We start from the raw sequence: 25,738 nt of genomic DNA, 5'->3' as shown, positions 1-25,738 counted from the left end.
TCAAAATCAAAGATCATGGTTACCTTTTATATTTATTTATTTTGTGATGTGTATATATGTTGAACTTGTGAAACTATTTTTAGGAAAAATCTGAATGGTACAAGAACAAAACAAGAATCTTGTGAATCAAGTCCATGAGATATATTTATTTAAGGATCTGAACAAATGTGCACACATCGGTCCATCGATCATGGTCTTTTCATAGAGATAAATATCTATCTATGCTGTACATCAGTGTCAATAGACTCACATTTCATCATGCTCTTTCTATTTAGGGGGGCACACGGCTTTTTGACCACACACACATACACATGTACACACACGCAAACACAGCTGAACTGTTGGAAGAGTAAGCGATTGATACAGTTGTATGTCTTTGACCATATAGACTTTACAATCCCAACTGTAAAGTGCACACACATATGATACAAAGAAAGACTCAAACACAAGAAACCGTCCTCGACGCTGGAAGAATGGGTGGGTTCGTGTGAACCTAAACGACACCTTTCACAGCCCACTTGTGCAAAACAAAATACAAAAGAAAACTTCAAATTACATTTAAAATAGATTTTATATGTACGTATTTAAAGATCTGCATACAAATTCTCTAAGTCACTATTATTGGTGAACCAGAAAGAAAGACGGAATCAGTGAATAGTATATAACTACAATAGGATTTAGGTTGGCAAAAAATTATTAAGGCAACCAAAATATGCTTGTGCTACACTTTACAAATGCATTGCTGCAGTAGTCCCTTTATTTTGGATACAACAGCAATATCAATAACAACTGGCCACTGCACATTATAAGAATCAGTGTTGCACACTTCCATTGTAAAACGAGACACTCGCTTACGTATAACCACAAACACACTCAATGCATAGGCACACACACACAAATTCCATACATGTGGATTTACAATTTAATTTTTTCACTTAAATAGTTCTGATTGCGATTATGGTAAGAAGTAAGTTTTACATATTTGGCCTCCCACATAATAAGTTTGGTCCCATCTTTCAGTTTAACATGTCTTAATAACCAGGCCCTGAAGACTTTGTGCTGGATTTTGGCGGGAAAATCTGTGGAACAAATTTAAATTACCAGAATGTATAAAATGAGCCAAAACAAGAATTTTAAGATCAGGTTATGTGGATATATATATATATATATTAACCATTTCTTTGGTTATTTCCTAATTTCACACATCAAACAGCCACTTGTTGGAAATTCATAACTCTGAAACATTGAACACTATTGCTGGCTTAATATTTTATTGAAGAACCAATAAAAATAAAGCAAACCATGTTTGTGTACTATGACTATGACGAAACCTTAATTTTTTCAACAGTTCTGAAACAAACAATGCTACCTGATAACAAAGGCGCATTGTAATAACCTACAACCCACTCTTAAGGAAAAGTCTCGAGGCCCAGAGCTCAAATCGGAAAACACTTTCACAGTTTGTGAATTAGACAATAAATGAAACACAAAACAATCAAAGAATAATTAAACATAAATATTTGCATTATTACTCATACGTAAGTCTGGACATTGGTATTACTACTTGCTTGGTGTTGTTTATGGAATGGGTGAAAGGACGATGAAAATAATGCTTAAGTTGCGGAAAAGTCCGACCAGTAGAGCTTCCGGACGTCTGAAGAGTCCGAACCTTGTAGCTGCCCCTCTTTCCTGAGGTCTGATTACTGTTGGGACACATTAAATTTTATGCAATTAATATGCAAGGAATAATAGACAATTGATCGTCAACGTCAAGAATCACGAACCCATGACGATTACAGCAAAGCGCGCACTTACCGTTTCACTCCCCCCTTCATCCTCTGGCAGGGTTTTAGGCCCTGAGCTGAAGTGCAGAGGAGAATATACCCAGTCTTCTGGAGGCTGGTTTTACAAAAGCCAGACAGCAGAGGGCACCAGAAAGGGTGGAGACAGAGACAGCCAGCAGAAATATGCAGAGGAAGAAAGAGAGGAAGACAAGAGTGAGGAATATCAGAAATGCAGTTTAAAGAAAGTGAGACATTAGTAAAAAAGAGATGTTGTGAACATTAATAAGGTGGGAAGTATACAATGCACATTTATTGGATTTTTTTTTTTTTGCCACTCCACAAAGATTAAAATCAAGATTTTATCAATTAACAAAAGCTGTAATCCAGCAATTAAACAGAGAGAAACTTTGAATGCGAAGGAAGTGAAGTGAAAGAACAACCATCACAAACAAAGTCGATATATGACGTAAAATAACCCTTTTTAGTTACATTCCATATAAAATATTTATATACGAAACAAATAAACAGTGGAAAATACTGAAGAGTTTGACAATTTTATTCACCGTGATTTGATTGGAAAGCAAAAAGTAAGCATTGTTTTATTGGCTACTAGTATTTGTCCCCACCTACATGGCCTTCATTACATCAGCAGACAAGAAAAGTTGTTCAACTTGCTACATTTTAATCAAAGACTATAAAACATAATTTAAATAATATGCACTATTAATTCCTGCACTATAAAACCAGAAACACTGATTAAAAAATAGAAATATTAAGCAGTTGTGTATGACTAAATAATAGTCTTCGAAGGGGACAATAATGAAAAATTACATAAAAAATGCTAGCTAAATTTGTAACGTCTAATTTTAGTATATTTAGATACTTTTTTATCAATTTGTTTTATGAACATTCTGAAGGTGTACTTTGTCTTTAAAGTAATTATATATATTACTCAATACTTCAATACTCTGATTGAATTGCACTGAAAGAAGAAAGTCATGGGACGCTTTAAGGGCGAGTAAAACATTATTTCCATTTTTGGGTGATCTAACCCTTTAAACTAAATTAAAAGGAGAAATGTTGCTTTGGAAACCAGCTAAAATATATTTACCTAAAGTTTTCAAAACAATTTGACACTTGTTATGTTGGCTCATTTGCATACAGAAGTCTTAAAGGTACAGTAACAACAACAGCCTCTTTAACAGTCGAGGGTTACAGAAAGCTACACTAGTCTAAACTTCAGAGGCTATAACTTGTTCTGATTATTTCTAAAACTACCTCTACAACTAGTTTAAAGTGTTTCAGCTATAAAACTTACAGCGAGCCGCCTTCTGTGTGTGACGGGCTGACAAACACACACGCTGCCATCAGAGAACTTACAAAAGAGATATGGACAAACAGAGACGGCAGTCAATGAAAGATGGCAGAAAGGTAATGAAAAAGTCAAGGAGATGGAGCGCTGTTTAGCAGCCGATAAATGAAAAAGTTGACAGCTCCATTAATAAGAGAAAAGAGCGATGGAGCAGCTGGTGCAGGGTGTTAATGGATGAATAATTCAAGAGGTGGTGCCTGGGCGTCTCTAAGCCTCTAGGTTTAAGAGCCTCTTTGGGACTAACAAATGATAATGACGCCCATTTCTCAGTTTGTCCTCGGAGATAACTGTGGATGCATTGGCACGTCCATGTGTTTTGACATTCATGGGTCAGAATGTGTCTACTGTACTGGTGTTCAAAATTAACACACAATGATATCCTCAGCATTTAGCAATAACAAGACAACTGGAACTTCATTGCTCCTAGCACCTCGGCACACAGACACCCACCCACAGGCCAACAGAGACCCTCTGTGAGATCCCGTCTAATATGTTTCCTTTAGTTACCAGTAATCCAACAATGGTCGCATTAGCACGGTTTACTACAGGCTGAATCTCACAGTCTATCAAGAACATGGTCGTATTTAACCCCAAAAGGAAATTATATTTTACATTAATAAAATCTAAAAGTCTTATTTTTTTATTACTGCTGTGACATAACTTTCATTACCGTTAAGCATAAAACACCTTAAATTTGTATTAAATGTTTAAATATTTTTCTACTAAATTTGTATATATTTGACATACTTGAAACTGTAATTTCATTATAGAAACAGCATAAATTAAAAATATATATAGCAAACACTACCATCATGTATACATACTTTACAATTTAAATAATATATCCGTTTGCTTTACAGCATTGAGCACTTAAATGTGAATTACAGGATTATTTTTTTATATTGCCATAAAAATAATGCAAAAAATGTTCCTGGGTCTAAAACAGGCTTCATTTTTCTATATGCAGTATACATTTTCTTATGGGATTCTTTTGGAGTAAAAATATATAAACATCCTTTAATCAAGATACATATAAATTAATTTTAAAGTTACGGCAATGGATTTTTATAAAATATATTTTAACTATAAACCTCACTAAATATTGTTAGAGTTTAAAAACTACATTAAAAAGGTAGGAAAAATAGTTGACTATGGATTACAAAAAATTTTTTTTTTCTTAATAAGTTTTAATATTTTCATTGAAAAGTTGCTTTGCTTTTCAAGAAAGTGTATCATATCTAAGAATGTACTTTTATTGGAAAGCAAGACAAAAAAAAAACTGATAAAAAATTATATTTTGCAGTGCATACTAATCTGATTGTGTTCTTTTATGTTTTGACCTTAGGTGGTTCTTACAATGCTTTATAACATCATTAAAAACACATATTTTTAGTTCAGAGGAGTGGAGGGCTTACAAAATAAATGTCTGTAATTGGCACATCATCATCCTCATCCACAGAGGCACGGCTCGTGCAGCCTGAGGCCTGACTGCAGCTGTCAGATTCGACCACTATCCTGGGGCTCGCCGGGACGGAGGAGGATGAGGCTTCTAGAAACGTCTCTGCAGCGTCACTATTCATGGAGAAGAGAAACATATATGACAATTTAGAGATTTTCAGTGAATAAACCATAAAATACACTCTTCAGAAAAGTTGGAATATAAAGTCTAAATTGTATGGGCCATTGTTTAGGTGCTTTTTTATCCATTTGTCAGACCATGGTTATTAGTATTATTTATAGACATTTAAACTTTTAATGAATATATTGAATTAGCTTTTTTTTTTACTTTTCTTTTACATTTTCAGTTATAATTTTCAAGTCAAGTCAAGTCAAGTCTGCTTTATTGTCAATTTTAATTGTTGTTTACATTTTAGTAAATTTGCTATGCACCTTTGTCATTTTTATAATTTTTTATATATATATTTCTATACAGCTTTAATTTTGTTTTATTTTATAATTTCTTGTATTTTAACGTGTTTATTTCTGTTTCTCATTTTAATTTTTTAAGTTTAAGCTTTTAAACTAATATTTTACTTTATTTTATTTTAGCTCAATCAATTCCCCCAAACTTTTTTTTAATAGTTTTAGTTTTATTTAATTGTGTTAACTTTCTTCAAAATATCTTCAAAGATTCAGAAGTCATTGATTTGCTGTAAAACTAGGATTAATAAATAATACATATTTCTTATAAAATAAACACTATTTTAAGTAAAGAAGCAATACACTTCATTATACTTTCATGTTATATGATTATCAGTTATAGAAATTACATTTTTGGGTATATGGCCACTGGTCCTGACTAACACAAAAACATTCAGGTACTTATTACTAATGTGATTAAGTGCTTCCTGTTTGGTTATGTTCCTCTGTGGCAGTTGTCATGGTGTCATTTTCTCATCTCTATGAGGAGCTACAGCAGATGAGCTCAGCTGAATGGAGCACATCTAATTCCTCTTTCCCATGATACCCTTGATCTAACACTCACACTGCTTTTGATTTAGTGGGAATACATTTGCATTTAAATCATTGCCCTTAATTCCATTACACTTCATAAATACCCTTTTTTCAATATGTACAACAATATCTGGCTTTCATAAGTAAATATTAAATATTACATGAAAGCAGATTCTCAGTTTTGAGTGCGTACCTGATCTCCGGCGATACCTGGGGAGCCGCGAGTGTGGGTTCACTGTCATATCTTCCCTCCACTTCCACCTCCACTGTGATGGTTTGCTGGTCCTCATCCTGCGTTCTACAAGAAGACCAGCAGAGGGCTCAACTAAACCACATGAACTACAGAACTAACCGTTCTACTTTCATTTAGGAGAAGATCAAAGCCAAGAGAGAAATAAACATGTAAAGTCTGCTAATGAAACAAACTCGGTAATTTCACTCACAACTATCATACGTCTTCAGAAGATCTAGCAGACCAGTGTGTTTTACTTACGTTTCTTCATGGCTGGACTGGGTGTGTCTCCTGTATTGAAGAAAACAGAGAGTTTATTGTACCTGCTACAGCTGAGACATAGAAATATTAAAGAAAGAAAGATGGAGTGTTACCGGTAGCGCGGGTGTTCGGAGGTGTCCGACGGGGAGCGTTCTGGGATGGAAAGGGAGGTGGTGGAGGAGAGCGAGGTGGCGATGGAGGCTGTGGTGGCCTCCTCTAACGAGGGAGGGGTGCAGGGAAGTACATTTCCCCGACCTGAAACCGAATTTAAGCGTTAAGCGTGAATTAAAGCCATTAAGTTCTTATGTTTGAGAATAAAGAATGTTCTTCGTCTATTGTTTACCATTGTCTTCCAGTGTGGGGAAGCTACGGGTTCCTCTCATGTCATAAATGTTTTCGTCTCTTACAAATGGCAGCTGGCTGGCCGACCATGCTGCCCCGGGACCGCTGTATTTGGCTGCAGCCAGAACCCCACGACCCCTCTTTGAGGGAGAGGATTTCAGTGCTGAAAGAATGAGTGCACTTCAGTAATAAAATACATTAAATTTTATGAGCCAAATTAAATATGTTGATTCTTTTTAATTGATTTGGTGACATAAGTGTCATATAAATTTAAGCCGTTACTTTCAAAATACTTTTTTACTTTCATAGGATTTAAAAAAATATCGGCAATTTATCGGTTATCGGCCAATAACAAGATTTTAAAAACTGATTTATACCAGATATTTACTTGTACATGCTCATTTTCTTCTTTTTAAAAATTTAGATTACCTTTGCCATTATCTAATGCTTCTAACTTCAATCACTTAAAGTTAATATTTAAAAACACTTTATCGGCCGATATTATAGCTTTTTAAAATCGACCAGTTCCAAATATTTACTCGTACGTGCTCATTTTCTCTTTTTTAAAATTCCAATTATCTTTGCCATTATCTAATGCTTCTAACTTTGACCACTTAAAGTTAATATTTAAAAAACTAATCATTTTGTCAGTTTGTCAGCCCATGCTCACGTTATGCTTTTGTTGTATGCAGTGCTATTTTATTATTATTTCTTAATTATTATAATATTTAGCTTTTATTATTATTTTTTCAGTTTTAGAAATTTTAGTATTTCATAATATAATTTAAAAACAGTCTTAAATGTAATCTTTAGGAAATCATACAGTATGACTATCTATTGAATATCCATTGATGACAACACATTTTCCTAATATACATAAAAATGCTGTGATGCCTAAATTCATTTGTAGCATTTAAATTATGAATATTAAAGTTTTATTTATTAAATTATTTAGACCAAATACTGTAGAATTTTATCAAGAACCATTTATAAGTTACTGGTTATTAAAATAAATATTTATTGGTGTCAGCCAAAACTTCATATGCATTGTCGCATTGTTATTACTTTATCAGTAACTTTTCATGCAGAATATGAAATTTATGCAAGTTCAGAAGCAGTTCACTCACAGGAAGACTTTCTGAATACAGTAGTGCTCATAAATCTGAAGAACCTGTCTGCATAGAAAGATGGTCTGTGAACAGACACTGTGTCCTGAAGAGTGGAAAAAAGAAAGAATAAGTGAACCATCTCAATCTATATGAAAAGTTACAGCACATTCTGACTTATTCCAGTTGACAAAATAGAAAACAACAGTTCAACTAATCATCTTCATGCTAGTTTCATAACTGAAGCTGTCACATTTGTTTACTTCACACATATAAATCACACAAAATATTAATTTACATTATACATACACTCAACTGGACAGGTGACTTGCATCATATTTACACATTTCTCATGTCAGTTTCCAGTTTAACATCCATTATTCCTGGAGTCAACCAGTCAGCCTTTAGGTAATATATACTCTGTCACCTCCAGCTGACGCAATCAAGATATACCAGCTCTAGGTCTATAAATAACCTAATTAGCATGCAAATGAACTGTCAGCCATTGGCAGTATGGCGTAGACTGTTGCGTCACAGGCAGGGTTGGAGAAATCTCATTTATTCCCATCTAAGCCGAGAGAAAAATGAGTGTGTGCATGTGTGTGGTACATGCATATCCAGCAATGGCACAATTAGCACATCCTCTGAAAAAACAGCCCTACATTAGTGCACATTTCGCAAGTATTTCCTCCAAAACCCTGTAATTCTTCCTAAACCCCATTCATGCAAATGTACCACAGCAGATCATGCTTTATTAATATGAAAATGAAGGAAGTATGAGGAATTATATTGAAGGTCTGAGACCACAGAGTCTGAAAACACAGCTGGATGTTAACTTGGCCAAAGCTTTTCATCCAAAGTGAGGAAATGGAGCATATTGCAAGGGACAGTGATGTATTTCAGATGGTCTTTTCTAGATAAATGTCAATGAAATTCAATGTATTCATTACCCCATCATGGACTAGAGCCTTCCACGTATGCTCCAATTTCTTTATTAACCTAAACAGAAAAAACAGAAAATGAACAAAGTTAATTCATAGTGCTTCCAAATCATACTGGCAGAAATGAATCACACACTTGGTGTAAATAGTAAGCGGCATGAGTCGGAGAGATTGACGCAAGCACCTGTAAGACTGCAAGATGTCAATTATTCCAATGTAGAGTAACAGACGCTCTCCTTTTCCATTGACTGCAGGAATACCGCCCATTCTGACATGCAAAAAAACAACAAAAACACATCAAAATAAATAACTATGAAAGCTGAAAGCTATAAAAAATAGATAAAAACCTTTCTCAATACTGAAGTTAAATGTGTAGCTATACGAATTTTGGAACAAAATTGCAACAGTGCTGAAAAGTCTCCAATAGTTGGCTAAATTAAATAAATAAATACTTTAAGAAGAAAAAAAGTTAATAAACTCGAAATGAAAAAAAAAGGAAATATTAAAACTGTGGAAACACAAAACAAAAAACCCAAACACAACAAATAATCTATTTGTTTACTTCTAATATATGTGTTTATATAAATATTAAATAAAACCAAACAAAATAAAATGAAAATAAGATTAAAACAAAACAGAAAACAAAAGGAAACCCAAAACAAAACTGTCTTCGTTCACCTTTTGGTAAGTAAACATTATTTAATGTGATGTATTTCCAGATGAGACAGGATCTCTAACTGAAAACTTCATTTTTGATTTTATAAAGAAGAAAAAAGTAAACAGAATTAAAAAAAACTAAACAAAAATAAATAACTATTTTATTTACTTCAATCAAAGTTGTATCTCATTGACTAACTTTTGTTGAATCATTATAAATATGTTGTTTGCATGTTATTTACTTCCATAACATGATACATTTCCAGATGAAACAGGATCTCTTACAGGACAATTTATTTTATCCAAGATTTTGATACATTTTTTGAAGGAAAAAAAAACACACATTTTAAATTTATTTAGGCAACATAAAAATAGAAACATGCTGAAAAGCATGTCCCAAATGAGAAATAAAAAATATTTATTGATTTTTCAATAGCCAGATTTTCTAAGGATTACAAACACAAATTCAAAGTTTTTAAAATAAAATAAAAACAGTATTAAAATTTTGTAATTGCATCCCTGTTACTTCATCATATTTTTTGATGCATATGAAAATGCATCACACACCTTTTTAAATATAATTTATAGGTGTCAAAACATGGAGTAATTTCAGCAACTCACGTGTCCTCGGTGTCGATTTCCTCTCCATAGGCTGACGCTCCCTGTATGGACTCCATGGCAGTGGTGTAGAGCGCTTTCTGTGCCAGCGGCCTCTTTTCATCACTGTTGCCCTGAGATCCCTCCATCTGCTGCTCTTTCTCCGCCTGATCGATGTTGTGAACTCCCAGCAGCAAACTATAATCCATAATCTTAAAGCTTTCCAAGACCTATTCACCAAAAACACATCAATATTCGTCCTGAATGGCTTGTCCACTCTAGACAGCAGCACACTATGGAGAACTTACCAAACAGTCTCTCTGTAACGTCTTGACCAGGGCACTGTACGTGTCTGTATCCAACATGAGACCATCTTGAACGTCCTGCATGAAATCAAGGTCTTTGAAAGTGGGCTTCGCCTTTTCCCGCTCTTTTTTAGAGGCCCGTCGCTTGTACGTGGACCCCTTCAGGTCGTATTTGAGGTGCATGCGCACCACCCTGGGCAGAACATTGTTCATGACCACCATCCGAATGTTCTTCCCGCCCGATTGTACACAGTACAGCCCGAAGAACTTGGGCAATAAGGTGCGAGGATTTTGATTCAAGTTCTGTTAGAAAAAACAACAAAAAATTTATTTATTAGATTTACTCAAAGCACACAAAGATTCAAACGTAAGTGCTAAACATCTGTCAAAGAATGTGTACATTTGTATTTGTTGGTTACATGCTTTGTGTAATGCATTTATTTATTCCTTAAAGGAATAGTTCACTCCAAAATTTCATTTCATTCATAATTTATTCATCTTATATTGAACACAATATGTCGAAAACATGTCTAAAAGTAAATGTCTTGTATTAGCAATGCTTTGAAGTTTGTAAATAGTTTTGAAGTGCTGTTTTGCATTGTATAGAAAATGTAATGCCATGACTTTGAATTTAAGACTTTCAGCTCCGATTTAAGAACTTTTTTAGGGCTTAACTTGTGGAAGGTTGAATTAATACTTTTAAGACCACTTTAAGACCCACAGAAAGATGTTCAGCAGAGAAAAATGTCTTGCCTTTAAATAAATATTTCACCCCAAAATGACAGTTTGGGCATTATTTATACATTTTTAACCCAATTTTGCATGCCAAAATGTTCTGAGTTGAGTTTTACGAACTTGCAACTTTGTTTTGAGTTTGAATTTGGGAATATAAAAATCATTTTTTAGTTTTTTCCTCACACAAAAAGAACATTTATGATACTTTTATTTAGCTTTTCTGACATTTCTTGATGGCATCACAATTAAAAAAAAAACAAAAAAAAAACAGTGAATATCTGTCAAAACATCTTTTGTGTTCTACGTGGGGGTGGGGGGGGTGCATAGACTGCATAAATGATAGCAATTTTTGTGTATGCATAAATGATAGCAAACTGTTTTTAAAAATCATGTAAAATTGCAACCCAAATTTGTTTAATGAAACAAAAACCCAATAAGAATAAAAAAAAACTACTTAATATATTTTTATATGGCATGCAAATCACACTTTTGTTAAGTTTATTAAAAGCATTTATGCATTAAATTAAGGTAAAGGTTATTTGTTTTTTTTCCGCATTCCAGACACAACACACTCCATTTCAACCCCGAAAACACCTTTCTTAAGTCAATGACATTCGTTTTGCCAGTTAATGTTCCAGAGCATAGTAAAACCACCTGATTCCAATTAGTTTGGAGTTTAAATCCTCTTAAAAATCACCACAGAAAAGCAAAGCAATGAAGCAGATATCAAACCTAGAAAAGCTTTGTGACACCAATCACCTTCACATAGGTGACGTGTCCTAAAAGTTATGATCAAAAAAGAGAAACAGAATGAGGAAAAGAGCTAGAGAGTAATAAAGACAGGTTTCTGTAGACCGTTGTATTGTTGCTAAACAACAACTGATCCATTACCATTCATGGGCTCATTAGCTCCAGATGAATGGATGGAACAAGCCAAGCCAGTCGCTGGTTAGACTCTGCTGACGCTGAGAACCCATCTAGGCATCATCTACAAGAGAAAACTCATGTTCTCTTGGAAACCGAACCCTTTTGTACTTACATTGTGGAATGAAATGCTCCACTGGAGACCGAAAACTGGAACAGGCACGGCATACATGCTAATTTTGTAATTTGTTTCATTATTCAGGTAAATAGTAGACACATCGCCTCTGGGGAGAAATGAGTTCAAAATAACTTGTTGGGTAATCAGCAGTGTTATTGTTTAACCAGGCGGCTGATTTGTGACAGCATGTGATAATGGGTAAAAAGCTAGAGAGCACGTTTCTCAAAAAATACAGAGCATTGATCAATGCAACACAAACAATATATTTATCCTAGATTAAACTGCAGTTGAAAAATGTATAAATGTCCGCTGATCAGTGATACACCGATATATCGGCCAGGCTGATAATCCTGCAATAGTAACAATGTATATTAAAGTTCACCCAAAAATTCTGTCATTAATGATTCACCCTCATGTCGTTCCAAACCCGTAAGACCTCCGTTCATCTTCAGGACACAGTTTAAGATATTTTAGATTTAGTCCGAGAGCTCTCAGTCCCTCAGATGAAGCTGTGTGTACGGTATACGGTCCATGTCCAGAAAGGTAAGAAAAACATCATCAAAGTGGTCCATGTGACATCAGAGGGTCAGTTAGAATTTTTTGAAGCATCGAAAATAAATTTTGGTCAAAAAATAGCAAAAACTATGACTTTATTCAGCATTATCTTCTCTTCCGTGTCTGTTGTGAGAGAATTCAAAGCAAAGCAGTTTTTGATATCCGGTTCGCGAACGAATCATTCGATGTAACCGGATCTTTTTGAACCAGTACGCCAAATCGAAACTGAATCGTTTGAAATGGTTCGCGTCTGCAATAAGCATTAATCACAAATAAGCACAAATCGGACGCGTCCGACAGAATCCGAGAACGAGTCAATCATTCGTTCGTTATCTGGCTCGGCTCGGCGTTAAAAAAGTCATTTAAAAAGGTGAACAGCTGAAGTCATTTGTGGATTAATGCTTATTGGAGACCCGAACCGTTTCAAACGATTCAGTTCGATTTGGTGAACTTGTTCAAGAAGAACCGGTTACTTCGAGTGATTCGTTCGCGAACCAGATATCACTTTTGAGAGTTTTGAACTCTCTCACAACAGACACGGAAGAGAAGACAATGCTGAATAAAGTCGTAGTTTTTGCTATTTTTGGACCAAAATGTACTTTCGATGCTTCAGAAAATTCTAACGGACCCTCTGATGTCACATGGACTACTCTGAAGATGTTTTTATTACCTTTCTGGACATGGACAGTATACCGTACATTGATTTTCAATGGAGGGACAGAAAGCTCTCGGACTAAATCTAAAATATCTTAAACTGTGTTCTGAAGATGAACGGAGGTCTTACTGGTTTGGAACGACATGAGGGTGAGTCATTAATGACATAATTTTCCTTTTTGGTTGAACTAACCCTTTAAATATAGAATACGTTTACTGCATCATATCTAGCAGCATTATATGAACTATCAGATAATTTACTCTCTAGATATTATATTGGACACTGAAAACCAAAATCACTAATTCTACACTAGTAATTCTGGCCAATACTGATAAACCGATAATTATTTTCACATTGACATTTGGCCATAAATATTAGCTCACCATTATGGATTACTGTCTAAAATAAGAATTTCACTAATTTTATGTAGGCTTCACATCATTTTTTTCTATTATTAAACTGCACTATATCATGCAATATATATGTGTTGTATAATATATGCACCCCGCTTTCGAGACATCGGCATCCAATTTATTGGTTGACCACTACTTAAGAAAAGTATCAATCAAAGTACAGTAACTCACCATGTAATATCCAGGAAGAAGCTTCTGCAAAAACTCTGCTTCTTTGTGCATGACTGTCTTAATGATGAACTCATCATCCTTTGTGACGTAAAAGACTGAGCCACTGGCTCCAGGATTGGACAACTCGATCAGTGGTTCGTTACAGAGTGAATACTAAAGGCAATCACAGATTGAGATATGCATAAAAACAAATGACCATGAATTTTCCTTGAGTGATTCTTCAGTAATCCGAAATAAATACAAGCATTTATTATAAAATCCAGCCTTTAGCTTATATTTCTCACCAAATAGTCATCCGGCCGTATCCCGAAGAGCTCTCTGAAGTAACGGAAGGCAACGGGAGCATAGGTTTTGAAACGGAAGTCTGGGAAATGATGGGCTGGCGTCAAGTTGCTCCCTTCACTGGAAAAACATAGAGAAGATATTTTTTTTTTCATGTGAAATTCCACATCCACCCTCAACATCAGACAGACAGCGCACCTGGGGAAGAAGATGCTCTCCACCACATAGAAATCCTGCATGAGGACGTCCCGCTCAGGCTTGGAACTCAAGTTGCCAACTGTGTAGCCAATCCCTAGCTGAATGGCCCCCTTGAGAGCCGAAGATGTAGTCTGAAGAGGATATAAATGATTTGAGTCTCCTAATTATTAATCCTAAACCTAGAGATTGATCTTCTGCAGTTTCTGTTTAGATGTCACCTTGTGCCACATTTCTGATGAGCTTATTAGTAATATTACAATTCTGGTCGAAACAGATAAACCAATATACAATCGGCATGTTATTATTATAATGCAGTTATTTTCTATATAATACGTCCAATAACTGATGAACGGTCAATATTTCAATGAAACACTATTTTGTCTAAAGAAAAAAAAACAACAACTTTAAATTAAAATCAATTATGTTAAATACTAAAGTGAATTTAGGCATTACAATGTTTTTTTTTTTTCAAATTTACATTCTGAAAATATTTTTATCATTCTGAGATTTGCTAAAGATTATTAACGATGTTATTAAAGTAAATTATTGGTTTAACGATACATTTTAGGTTAACGTTAGATGATAGCAAATTAGCATGGACAATTAAATACACAACATCAATCAATATAAAACATTGAAAAATTTAATAATTTTTTATACACTAAAAATGTCCTTATATCGGCTGATATTGTACCGATATATTGTGCATCCCTAGAAGTAACTAAAATAATCTGAATGGAATCGGTATCGGTATTATATATATATACTTTTTTTAATGTACAAAAAATACCATTAAAAAATACCAATATCGGCTGATTTAGTACCGATATACTGTCCATTCCTAGTACCTAAAATAATCAGAATATAATCAATATCATATCAAGAAAACGTTTCTGAAATAGAGAAGGCCCAATGCACCTTCTTATATGTGGTTTCTCCAGAAGCGTCCACTCCTCTGTGTCCGATCTTCTTCCCATGAGCCGGCTGGCCTGACGATGAAGGCATCTGGTATAAAGAGTGTAAAAATGAGATACCACCAACCTGCAATCCCTGCATAAACAGGTTCATCATCTGTAATCTAACAGTATATATTGTTGATATGTGAGAAAAGGAATGTACCTCTGTTATGTAAGCCTTTTTTGATGTAGAGTCTAGGAAAGAAAAAGAAAAGTGACTGACGAGATATTCACAACAATATCTGAATTAAAAGATATCAGATTTCATAATTTGCAAAATGAATGCACTGATAGTCAGCCCTAAAGATCATGATTTGAAACCAAATCAGATAGGTGTGAAATATGAACAAAACTTATAAAGACATATTCGTCTGCAATTATAATCAGACTTTAAGAGTCAGCAGGTCAGACAGCCTCAGCCAACTTCATTATTCAACCTCCATTTATATTCCATCGCTGCCCCTCAAGCTTCAGCATCAGCTGTCAGCAGCGACTGGGATGTTTGTTGACAAAGATGGTTTGATAAAAACACACCATGTGAAGATGACGGCTGGATTTCTTGAGCTGTGCTTCTCACCCCACAGTTGTCCCAGATGCATCCGCACACGCTCCCATTCAGCAGTGTTCCTCCGTTTCCATGGCATCCCAATCAAGGTCAACAAGCTTTCTTGGAGATTGCATATGCATGTAGCATCAACAGACACATGTTGCTCTAAATAGGGCATTGGCCGCTAGACAGAGCAGCTCATAGCCATGCAGTGAGAAAGCAACAGCAAAACTAAGATGACAGGCCTGCTGGTAAATCCAGCTAAAAACAGCTTTAATCCAAAAATTCATATTCTGTTTACTCACCCTCATGTCGTTTCTAACTTTTTTTCATAGAATAGAAAAGGAGTAATTCTGAGAAATGTGATGGTTGCTCTTTTCCTTTACAAAGAATGAATCTGGAGATTTTCAGCTTTAAAAAAATACATCATAAAAGTGGTTTATATAACTTATATTAAACTTATTTGACAACTTCATGTAACAAGCAGACCATAATTTGAGTCATTCCTACTGAACATTTGACATCTGCCCTAACTACCTTAGTTTGTAAATGAATCATTTTTTGAGTCAGATCTTCAATGAATCATTCTAAATGGTTCATAAAATAAAAATGATTCCTTCCAAATCCAAATGAATCAGTTCTTCACTTAATGACTCAATCATCTGGCTTGCAACAAGAGAAGCTCACTGGAGGGGAAAGTCTTAACATCTATCCTGACCACATAAGCTTATCTTTCAAGTCAGATCTTATAAGAATCTTTTGAAATAATTTAGAAAATGTGAACAATTCATTCACAAATCAAAATGAATAAGTTCTTAATTTAGTGACTTAATGGTCCAGTCGCAACGATTAGCAGCTAAGCGAAGGGGAAAATCAAATCATCTGCCCTAACTTAGTTTGTGATTGTGAGAAAGTTATTCATCTGAGTCAGATTTTCAAAAAATAATCTGAAATGGTTTACAAAATTAGAACAACTTGTTCACAAATCAGTTCCTGATTTACCATTAACTGAATCAACGATCCGTAAAATTAGCAGCTAACTGGAGGGAAAATCTTAACATCTGCCCTAAATGCATTCATTTGTGAATGCAAACATAATTATTATGAGTCAGATCTTCAATGAATCATTTCAATGGTTCACAAAATCAGAATGATTCCTTTACAAATCAGAACGAACCAGTCTCTGACTTGCTGACTCTGGTCACTACAATTAGTTATTAATTACAGGGTAAAATCTTAACATCTGACCTATATTATATTGTGACTAGCTAATGTCCAGCTATAAATTCATTACCAGCTTGATTTTTTCAACAGCATGCTTCAACTTTTTGGAAACACATGGAAAAAAGTTGCACACACAAAGTTAGGAAAAACAAGATGCGTGCAATGTCCCAGACAAACCAATTTTCCATTTTCACCTCTGAAATAGCACATCCATACCAACAAGCCTCATGACCAAGTTAGCTGTCCTGTTATTTCTGGATCCAGCAGTCATGGGGTCTCGAAGCTGTTTGGGCAACATTGTGGTTCTCCTTAAAAGAGCTTTTTCCTAGACCTTCTTCACCAGTGATAGGTTTGGCCTCAGTTCAAGCTGGAGCACAAACATCCAACAGGATGTCTGCTATACTCCACTAGCCAGGGTCGACCACACATCTAATAAAGAGCATTGGACCAGCAAAAACCTGCTTTTTAATTCTATATTATGAACAGAAGAAATGTAATTGGGATTTATATTGACAATTTGTGCAGGCTAAGCTACATCTTTGAAGCACAAAATGTTTACTGTATTAAAGTTTAAAAGTCAAGGTTCAAAAACTGATTTGAAGGGAAATGTATTTAAATCATCTGGTCAGCTGGGTTATACAGAGCTTATCGTAATATCATTCATAGCTAAAGAATTAGTTACAACATAGCACTCTTATTCTATTATGAGATTGCATTCAACTTACATCAAGCCATATTGAACTTGACCAACCTCTAAAACACAGGTTACAGCTCATAACATCTCTAGTGCTAATGAATTAACAAAACACCTCCTGAAATCACTTTGGACAGGTGTGATCACAGCCAGCTCAAAATGGAATTGAAATTAAGAACTCGACGACAGAAACTTGGAGGTGTCATTTGACACCTCAAGCTAACAGTCATTATATAGGACTAAATTTAGCAAAGATTTAGCAAATATACTTTGAGAAAAGGATAACATGTTATGACTGCAAAAATCTCAATTCTGGAAGTAAAACCACGACAACATATGAAGGACAGCTCTGGTAAAACAGAACTGTATAAAGGAAACCGAAGAAAACAGGCAACTGTAAACCCACCAATAAGGCACATAAAACCATTTTCATTGCTCACTTCTGATCTGACAGATGAAAACAAAAACTACAAAGTTCCTCTTGCGAATTTCATTCAAGTAACGAGCCATTCAACAGATGAATTCAAAGTTAAAAGCTCTTCTAAGTAATAGACACCCAACAATGCACTTGTGTGCAGGAGTAGGTAATGCTCACTGACAGTCGCGACACCCTCTTTTGGGAAAATTAAGAAAAATAATAACTTTCTCTAATGAAACAGTTCTTTTTTTTGTCTCTTAGAGGATGCATAAGATTTCCTGAATTATTGTCATTGATATCGTCTTCGCAATAAATACCAGAAATTATCGTGATATATTTTAAAACCCATATTGCCCATCCCTACTTTTCATTTGTATGCAAATGCTAAGTATACTTTAAGCTTTATAATTTTTTCACCTGGCTGACAATCAAACAGATTTGTGCATGGTATCGAATGGATATACTTTAAAAAGCTATGCACTTGGCTGTACACGTAGGCTTAGCATTCGCGTCTAAACTGAAGTATACTTTGAGCAGTAGCACTTTATTTTACAGTCATGTTCCTCATACTATGTACTTATTATAGTGATTAAGTAATAACTAGGTACTAAACCTGAACCTAGCCCTAAACCTAACCCTACCCCATATAGTTAAGTTACCTTATATTACCAGAACTTCCTTAGGTAGGTACACTGTACAAGAAAACCAAGTATGCTTGAATATTATGTCCTCTTCAGGGTTGCATCCTGTGACACCTCGTCCTGTTTTGATTTGAGATGTTTTTGGCCCTTGTTGAACCACACCAGAATTTGTTAAGTCTCAGCCTCAGACGTCACAACCACAAAACAAAATTGGAAACACTTGACGCATCTGATTGGTTGAATTCCACAGGATTTGCGGAAGAGACATGTGTTGTGTTCTTTACTGGAACACACATTCTATACTGGAAACAAACTATAAAGATAATGATATTAGCGTCCACACCAGCGAACGATATTGTCTGTTTTTTCTAATCGCACGTTCATCCGAAAAAAAAATAGTTCTGAAAGTGATTCCAATGATATTGTTTCTATGTGCCTTTATCATTATAGTTGAGGTGTGGACTCTTCTATTCTGTAATACTGAGAACGATTTTCTTTATCGTTATCTTTATCGTTATCGTCCTTGGTGTTTTACACACCAGTCTGTTAATATGGGGACACTTCCATGCCCATAAACATGATGCAGCACAAAATTGCCTCTTTGGCAGTCTTTGGCCATTTAAAGTGGCCAAGGTTCCCAGACCTTCTGCCATCGGTCTGAAGGTCTGGCTACACAAGATTTGAGTTTGTTTGGAATCAGATCAAGACCCCCTATTTCAGGGCCTTAGTCTGCTTGTTTGGTGCACACCAGGGTTCAGGTAGCAGTGTTTACACTTATTAAAGTGAACCGCACTAACAGAGCAATCACCAAATAGTTCATTTTAATCAACCCAAACCTGCCAAGTGTTGACACACCATAAGAGATTTGGGTCAGAAAGAAACCATCATGCAACCATACGGAAAACCATATCACCCATCTAACTTTTGTTAAGTTTCCATAAAACAAGGTCTTGTTATGATGCCTGGAACACAAATGTGTCAGAGAAGGACTCTGCGTCCTTTTGTAGGAGACGCCCTACTCCCTCTGAGGTGCTGAAGGGATTGAGTGTCTTCCAGAACCCTGGTCTTGTCTGCAAGCTGGCCTATAAAAAGCTCCATCCTCTTCAGGGCATAAGAAAGGGGGGCAAGAAATACAGAGACACCATTATGCAATTCTTGCTTGTTTTCCATTTCCCACCAGAGCTCGAAAACTCTCAGCAGTCTGAGCTATTAGAATAACACAAGTAGAGGAAATAGATGGAGGGTGCAGACAGACCTGCCCTGTTTTGCAAAGCGATATCAGTGGGCACAACACTACAAGGCTTCAGGGCATAAGAAAGGGGGGCAAGAAATACAGAGACACCATTATGCAATTCTTGCTTGTTTTCCATTTCCCACCAGAGCTCGAAAACTCTCAGCAGTCTGAGCTATTAGAATAACACAAGTAGAGGAAATAGATGGAGGGTGCAGACAGACCTGCCCTGTTTTGCAAAGCGATATCAGTGGGCACAACACTACAAGGCTTTGAGTATAGCCAAGGGTTTGATTATATATGCATCTCATGGGATGTTATTTGTATAAACCAAGAAAGCCGTGTCTGGATTTCACAGATGCTTTAATTGTGTACATTTACTACCACCATCACGTGACGAAAATGAAGTGAGTGGTTTAGATGGTCCACTTAGCGGTAATAACCTCAAAATTGATTTTTAATTAATTTACAATAAAGATCTTTCCCTATCTCGATCATCATCGGTTCAGTGCTGCTCTTAATGAGCCAAGTAAAACGGCCACTGAACTGAACAGCAACAGATATTTACCATTCAGACTAGGCGAAATGAGAGCAATAACTATATTACCATGTGCAAAAAAAAATTATTATTGTTCACATTTAAAGCTTTGAACAAACCTCTAACTATAAGTATTAAACTATAAAGTATCCACCTTTTTATTTTTAACATTACAGTGTGCGAGTCTTTCCATATAAACTGCGTAAAGTTATTATTTTTAAAGATTTATTTTTGCTTTTGCTGGGATAGGATAGTGAAGAACAAACAGGAAGTAAATGTGAACTCAGGGCACCTAGAACAATGGCACTATATGTTGGCACACTTGCCATAAGGCTATTGGCACCAACGCTTAAATTATATTATTTTATGGTAGGGAAAATTGTTAACTGCACTATGAATAAATTTCTTAATAAATCAGACTGAATCAGTTCTTGATTCACTCAATCTTCTGGTTGCAATGATTGGCATCTAAACCGGTATTTATTATCATATTATTTTAATTTATTATCAGAATCATACATACACTGGTAGCACAATCTGAAGTCACAGACATTCACAAAGAAATTTGTACTAAATAAAGTGGATTCAACTTTTCTAGACATTCAAACTAAATTTTTTGAACAATAAAACAATACAAAGTAAGCAAACAAATCACAAATTCTTATACTGAAGACAGAACCCAAGCCATCCATGTATTTATGGTATACTGATGGATTTTGACAAATTATGGTATACTGCATTATAAAAAAAATGATGGCAAGGCGCAACAAATTATCCAAAAAAACTATTCTTGTCTGAGGTAAATTTTGAGGTAAGAAGACATGTGACTGAATGGGGGATGCACGATTAATCGAATGTGATTAATCATGATTGTCGTGCACATTTTGTCAGTAAAGCTGGTTCTTTGATTAGTAGTAAATCTCCATCGCCTTCTTTCAGGTGGAGCAACATTTACTACACAGAGCCGTAGTTCTGACAAGCTATGCAAAATTGCGTTCATAATCGCAGCTAAATATACTTGTAGGATTATGAAATCTACAAAAAAATCGGAACTATGGCTCTGTGTAGTAAATGCTGCCCCAACGGAGAGCACGTGAATACCACATTTAATAACGTTTTATTATTATTGCAAATTAACTTCGTAATGTCAGCCGAGTGTTTGAAATAAATCCTTCTGTGAGATGATTTGGCTTCTTAAACAGAATAATAAAGGTACACAATATTTTATTGTATTCTAAGCAGTTATAATGGTTATGTCGATTGCCAATTCATTATAGATATACTTTATTATGATGAAAATTAGAATAAGAAGAACTCAGATAAGCCGTATATTGCCGTAGTTGTTTATTTATTAGTCACATTGAATCAATGAAAGCAGTTAAATCTTCTGTTTATTCAGCTGCAGCAATTCCTGGGTTGCTTCTTCGGGGTATATTTGGATTTTGTTTGGATTGGGCATATTCAAGAGGGCCCTCTGGCCTTTGGATGGAGATTTACTGCTGATCACAGAACTGTGCTTCACTGAAAGACACACCTGATCATCGCAGCTTCTGATTTATAGCATTTCAATTTAATTTTGATTAATTGTGCAGTACTTTGACTGAATAACTCACCCTGAAAAGAAACAATTGTACTTAAAATAAGTAGGTTTTTTTTTTGTAGATTGTTTTGCGATGTTCCAATTTTTGCATATACATTAAATTCGCAACTTGTGAAAAAATGTCACCCCAGTTACCACCCATGATTTCCCTAGCAATTACACACTAACACCCAAGCGTTGTGGCTGTGAGTTTTCAACATGAAAGCATAATATATCAGTATTTCATTGATTATCGGTCAATTCTCCTATTTTGACATTTAGATTACCTTTGCCATCATCCAACACTGACTTATAGTGAATCTTTAAAAACGCTAATAATTTTAAGCTACTAATTTAAAAAAAATGTTCTATTCTGTTGAGATTTGCATCATGTTTGGGGCAAAAACGCTGCTAAAGAAGTCTTTTATACCTGTGACTCCCCGAACTTGACTCTGATTTTATGAACAAAACATAAAAACCCAAGAAAACAAGGGAGGATGATGGCATCCAAATCACTTCAGGTGCGAAAATGACTCACAGGCCATCGTGAGACACGTTTCATGTGACTGCATGCCTCAACAGTCAGCATGTTTTCCCACACACATCTACACGGGAGACGCCGGAGAGCAAACCAATGAAAACAGGAGGATGTTGAGGCAAGAGACACCAGCGCCAGGGGAACAGAGGGAGTGAACCATCGTTGTTTGGATGCAGTTTTAGTGATTACAATGTAGACGATGAGACTGGAGCGCAAGACAGTATGTGGCTTTTACTACAAGCAAATTGTGTTGACATTTATGTCTTTGGAACATTAACCACAATGCAGTTTGAAACGCCTCAATGCATACGCAAAAGAACAAATCTTGTCAACAATGAGCTGGAGAAAGGTCAATCTTAAGTACATACTGAACACAGGCACTTTATGGAGTGGATCACATTTTTGTGCTTTTTAATAAATCTCATAGAATAGGTTTACAAGTATGATCTTACACTGATTATGATAAATAACCCAAGAAAACTAACTTTTTTTGTCATGAAAAGGTCATAGTTGGTTTTGTGTGTACAGTCATTTACATACTGATGTTAATACCAGAGTAATAACTGATCATCTGAACTGTAGCTTCTCAGGTTTGCAGAATAAGGCATTTTTGGTTATCAGCATATCATGCATTTGAATGTGATCATTGACACCTCACACACAGATGCGTGACTAATTTAAAAAAAAAACACACAAATGGAGAACTGGGGAGAAAAAAAAAACAGTCTCTTAGAGGCAGAAACAAGAGTGTATTTGATAGATACAGTAACTGTTATGGAAGTGAAACTTTTCATCATATATCAATCAAGAAAAGGCTTCTTTTTTAATATATCATAGTTAACTTATAGAAATAAACAAAACAATTTAAGAATTACATTTTTTCATTAATTTATTATTATTATTTTATTTAAGTTGAGGTAGATTTTATCTAAAAATCTGCTTTACTTCGAGTCTTCATGTATAATGCATTATAAAAGCATTCATGATGAACTTGTACATGTAATGTACAAACGGTAACATTATATATTTTCATAAATAACTGTAGCCAAAATTAAAACCCATTATAATATTTTCTGATTCCTTGTTCCATCTGCAAATGGTTGTTTGTCTAATGTTTTAATGCATTATAGTTTCTAAATCTGTAATTAGAAATACATAAGTATTATAATGTACGAAATCTGATGTTATTATCATGCAATGCATTATAAGGTATATAAATAAAACGTTTAAAAAAACACTTTAACATAAAGGCTTCAATTAAACTATTATCAAAAAAGGTTATGATGTAAATTAATAAGAAATATTTAATATTCTGCACCAATAACAACAACAAAAAGTGACGTGACATCTGAACTCTATCGTACAGAAGACCAAATAATGTTTTCCTCATTCTTATTTATTTTTTATCAATAAAAATGAATAAAATATTTTACCATTACTAATAATTCGAAATTATCTAAATGAAAATACCCCGGTCATTGTGTAACCACAGCAGCTTGTTATAAAAGTCATATTAGTGTTATAATATTTTTTTCTGCAATTGCACACACTCCAATAACTTAAGAAAGAAAAATATATTGTGTCTGAATATTAAAATATTCAAAACAATGACAACCTGCACCACACATGCATAAAAGTAAAGTCCTATTTGACTGTTATGAGGAGTCCTTTAGAAATCAAAACATTATTTTAATGTCATCCTTTATGCATGTAATAGGCACATTTGATGGCATTTATCCTAAACAAATGCAATGCACCCTTTACCCTGTTATTCCCCTGAAACCCCCTTAATCCCATCTGTCATCTGCCCAGTGTCCCTGCTGATGCCTAGCTCGCTGAATCTGGTTTGAACCTGGCTGTTACACCATCCGCCTGACAATATGCCCACAAAACTATATTTATACATCAATGCACACTGACTCTGGCAGCATGTGACCCCTAATAATCTGATGCTTGTAAAATAAATCTCATGCATCAGTGTCCAATTCCATGCATGAATGCTAGTTTTGCTAGTTCTATCCATGTGAATATCAGCCACCTATGAATCAATCAGATGAGATTGCATGAACCGATGTCTTTCTTAACGCTTTGTTTCAAATCAAACCCAAGTTGTTGGTTACCCGAGTCCATGCCATCCGCCGTCCCCGCGTCCTCGGATGCTGCTGCCCCGGATATCGGACTCCCATCCCCGGCCTCAGACAGGCTGGTCGCCCCTTCAGCCGCCGCTTCCATTCAAAACCCCTGGATGAATCCTCCGAGCGAGAGCGCTGTCAACCGATGATCGACGATATTTCAAAATATACACCGCTTTTCCTCTCAGTGTGTATGGATGTGATTAGCTGACAACAAATAAGGTGGGAGATTGAGGACTGTCCCTATGCGTCGTGGTCCTGAGCTGTTATGGGATAGGGATGTTCGATTCGCGGATGAATCGTTCGTTTGAACAGATTGAATTGAACCGATTCGCTATGAGACTCGCAAATCATTTTGAGCTGGGGCCTGTTCGATAAAGAACAAGTTTACCAAATAAGCAGTGTTGAGGAGTAACTAGATACATGTAACTTAACTACGTAATTTAATTACAAAATAAATGTAATTGTAATCAGTCAGTTATGAGGGAAAAAGTTTTAATTAAATTACAGTTAGGCTACACTGTAAAAAATAAGTGTAATTTTAACTGTAAAATTTTGTAAAAACGCTACGGAAAAAAACTGATAATAGGTTAACAGTAAGTTCCCGTACTATATACAGGGAAAAACTGTAAAAGATCTAACAAAGCATTTAATGTAAATTTACAGTAAAATTCTGTTAATTATACAGCTTTTAGAAGTAAAAAAAGAACAAATCAATGTATAATTTACAGTCTAAAACTGTAAACTGATATTCCCAGAATTCCCTGCGTGACACTCCACGTTTGAAAGTATTTTGTTTAAATAATCATGTTTTTAAATAGTTCTTGTTATCAGTTATGTACATTTGAGCTTTATGTTACATCTTCTGTTGCTTAATGAAAGTTTTTTGCATTATTTAAGTATCACGTGTGTTACCATGATGGTGTTTTGTGTTTCCATAAATGTGCACCTTCTATATGTTAACCCTCTGGAGTCTAAGGGTATTTTTGGGGCCTGGAGAAGTTTTGTCATGCCCTGATATTTGTGCTTTTTTCAGTTTCTTATAAATATCTAAATGGGTAAAGTCTAATATCACTGTAATCAGCACAAACTGGGCTATAATAATATGTGAAATGCATGCATGTACATGATTGTATTT

At 35.1% G+C, this 25,738-nt stretch overlaps 1 protein-coding gene across 1 annotated transcript; it reads right to left on the bottom strand.

Annotated features, from left to right (window-relative positions):
• Positions 1 to 132: 132 nt before the first annotated feature.
• Positions 133 to 24,827, bottom strand: LOC113040095 (phosphatidylinositol 4-phosphate 5-kinase type-1 gamma-like). Its single transcript, XM_026198348.1, has 18 exons — positions 24,589 to 24,827; positions 15,222 to 15,253; positions 15,021 to 15,107; positions 14,103 to 14,233; positions 13,907 to 14,024; positions 13,623 to 13,775; positions 10,055 to 10,354; positions 9,771 to 9,976; positions 8,677 to 8,760; positions 8,502 to 8,550; positions 7,573 to 7,657; positions 6,447 to 6,608; positions 6,217 to 6,358; positions 6,104 to 6,133; positions 5,804 to 5,908; positions 4,572 to 4,728; positions 1,816 to 1,899; positions 133 to 1,703 (listed from the first exon to the last, which is right to left on the bottom strand). Exons 1-18 carry the CDS (start codon positions 24,698 to 24,700, stop codon positions 1,701 to 1,703), a joined length of 2,040 nt encoding a protein of 679 aa, XP_026054133.1. The 5' UTR covers positions 24,701 to 24,827; the 3' UTR covers positions 133 to 1,700.
• Between the last annotated feature and the right edge of the window lie 911 nt (positions 24,828 to 25,738).

This window comes from Carassius auratus, chromosome 22 (assembly GCF_003368295.1).
Source record: "Carassius auratus strain Wakin chromosome 22, ASM336829v1, whole genome shotgun sequence".
Taxonomy (NCBI): domain Eukaryota; kingdom Metazoa; phylum Chordata; class Actinopteri; order Cypriniformes; family Cyprinidae; genus Carassius; species Carassius auratus.
Note: the sequence above shows the minus strand (reverse complement) of the source record. Positions and strands in the feature narration are given on the sequence as shown.

Bases quoted from the DNA above. Each gene is read 5' to 3' on its own strand.
- LOC113040095 (XM_026198348.1), bottom strand. From the start codon at position 24,700: ATGGAAGCGGCGGCTGAAGGGGCGACCAGCCTGTCTGAGGCCGGGGAT. The intron at 8,551-8,676 runs GTGCTTGCGTCA...TTTTCTGTTTAG, and splicing joins GACATCTTGCAGTCTTACAG to GTTAATAAAGAAATTGGAGC. The intron at 1,900-4,571 runs GTAAGCCCTCCA...TTGTAAAACCAG, and splicing joins CAATTACAGACATTTATTTT to CCTCCAGAAGACTGGGTATA.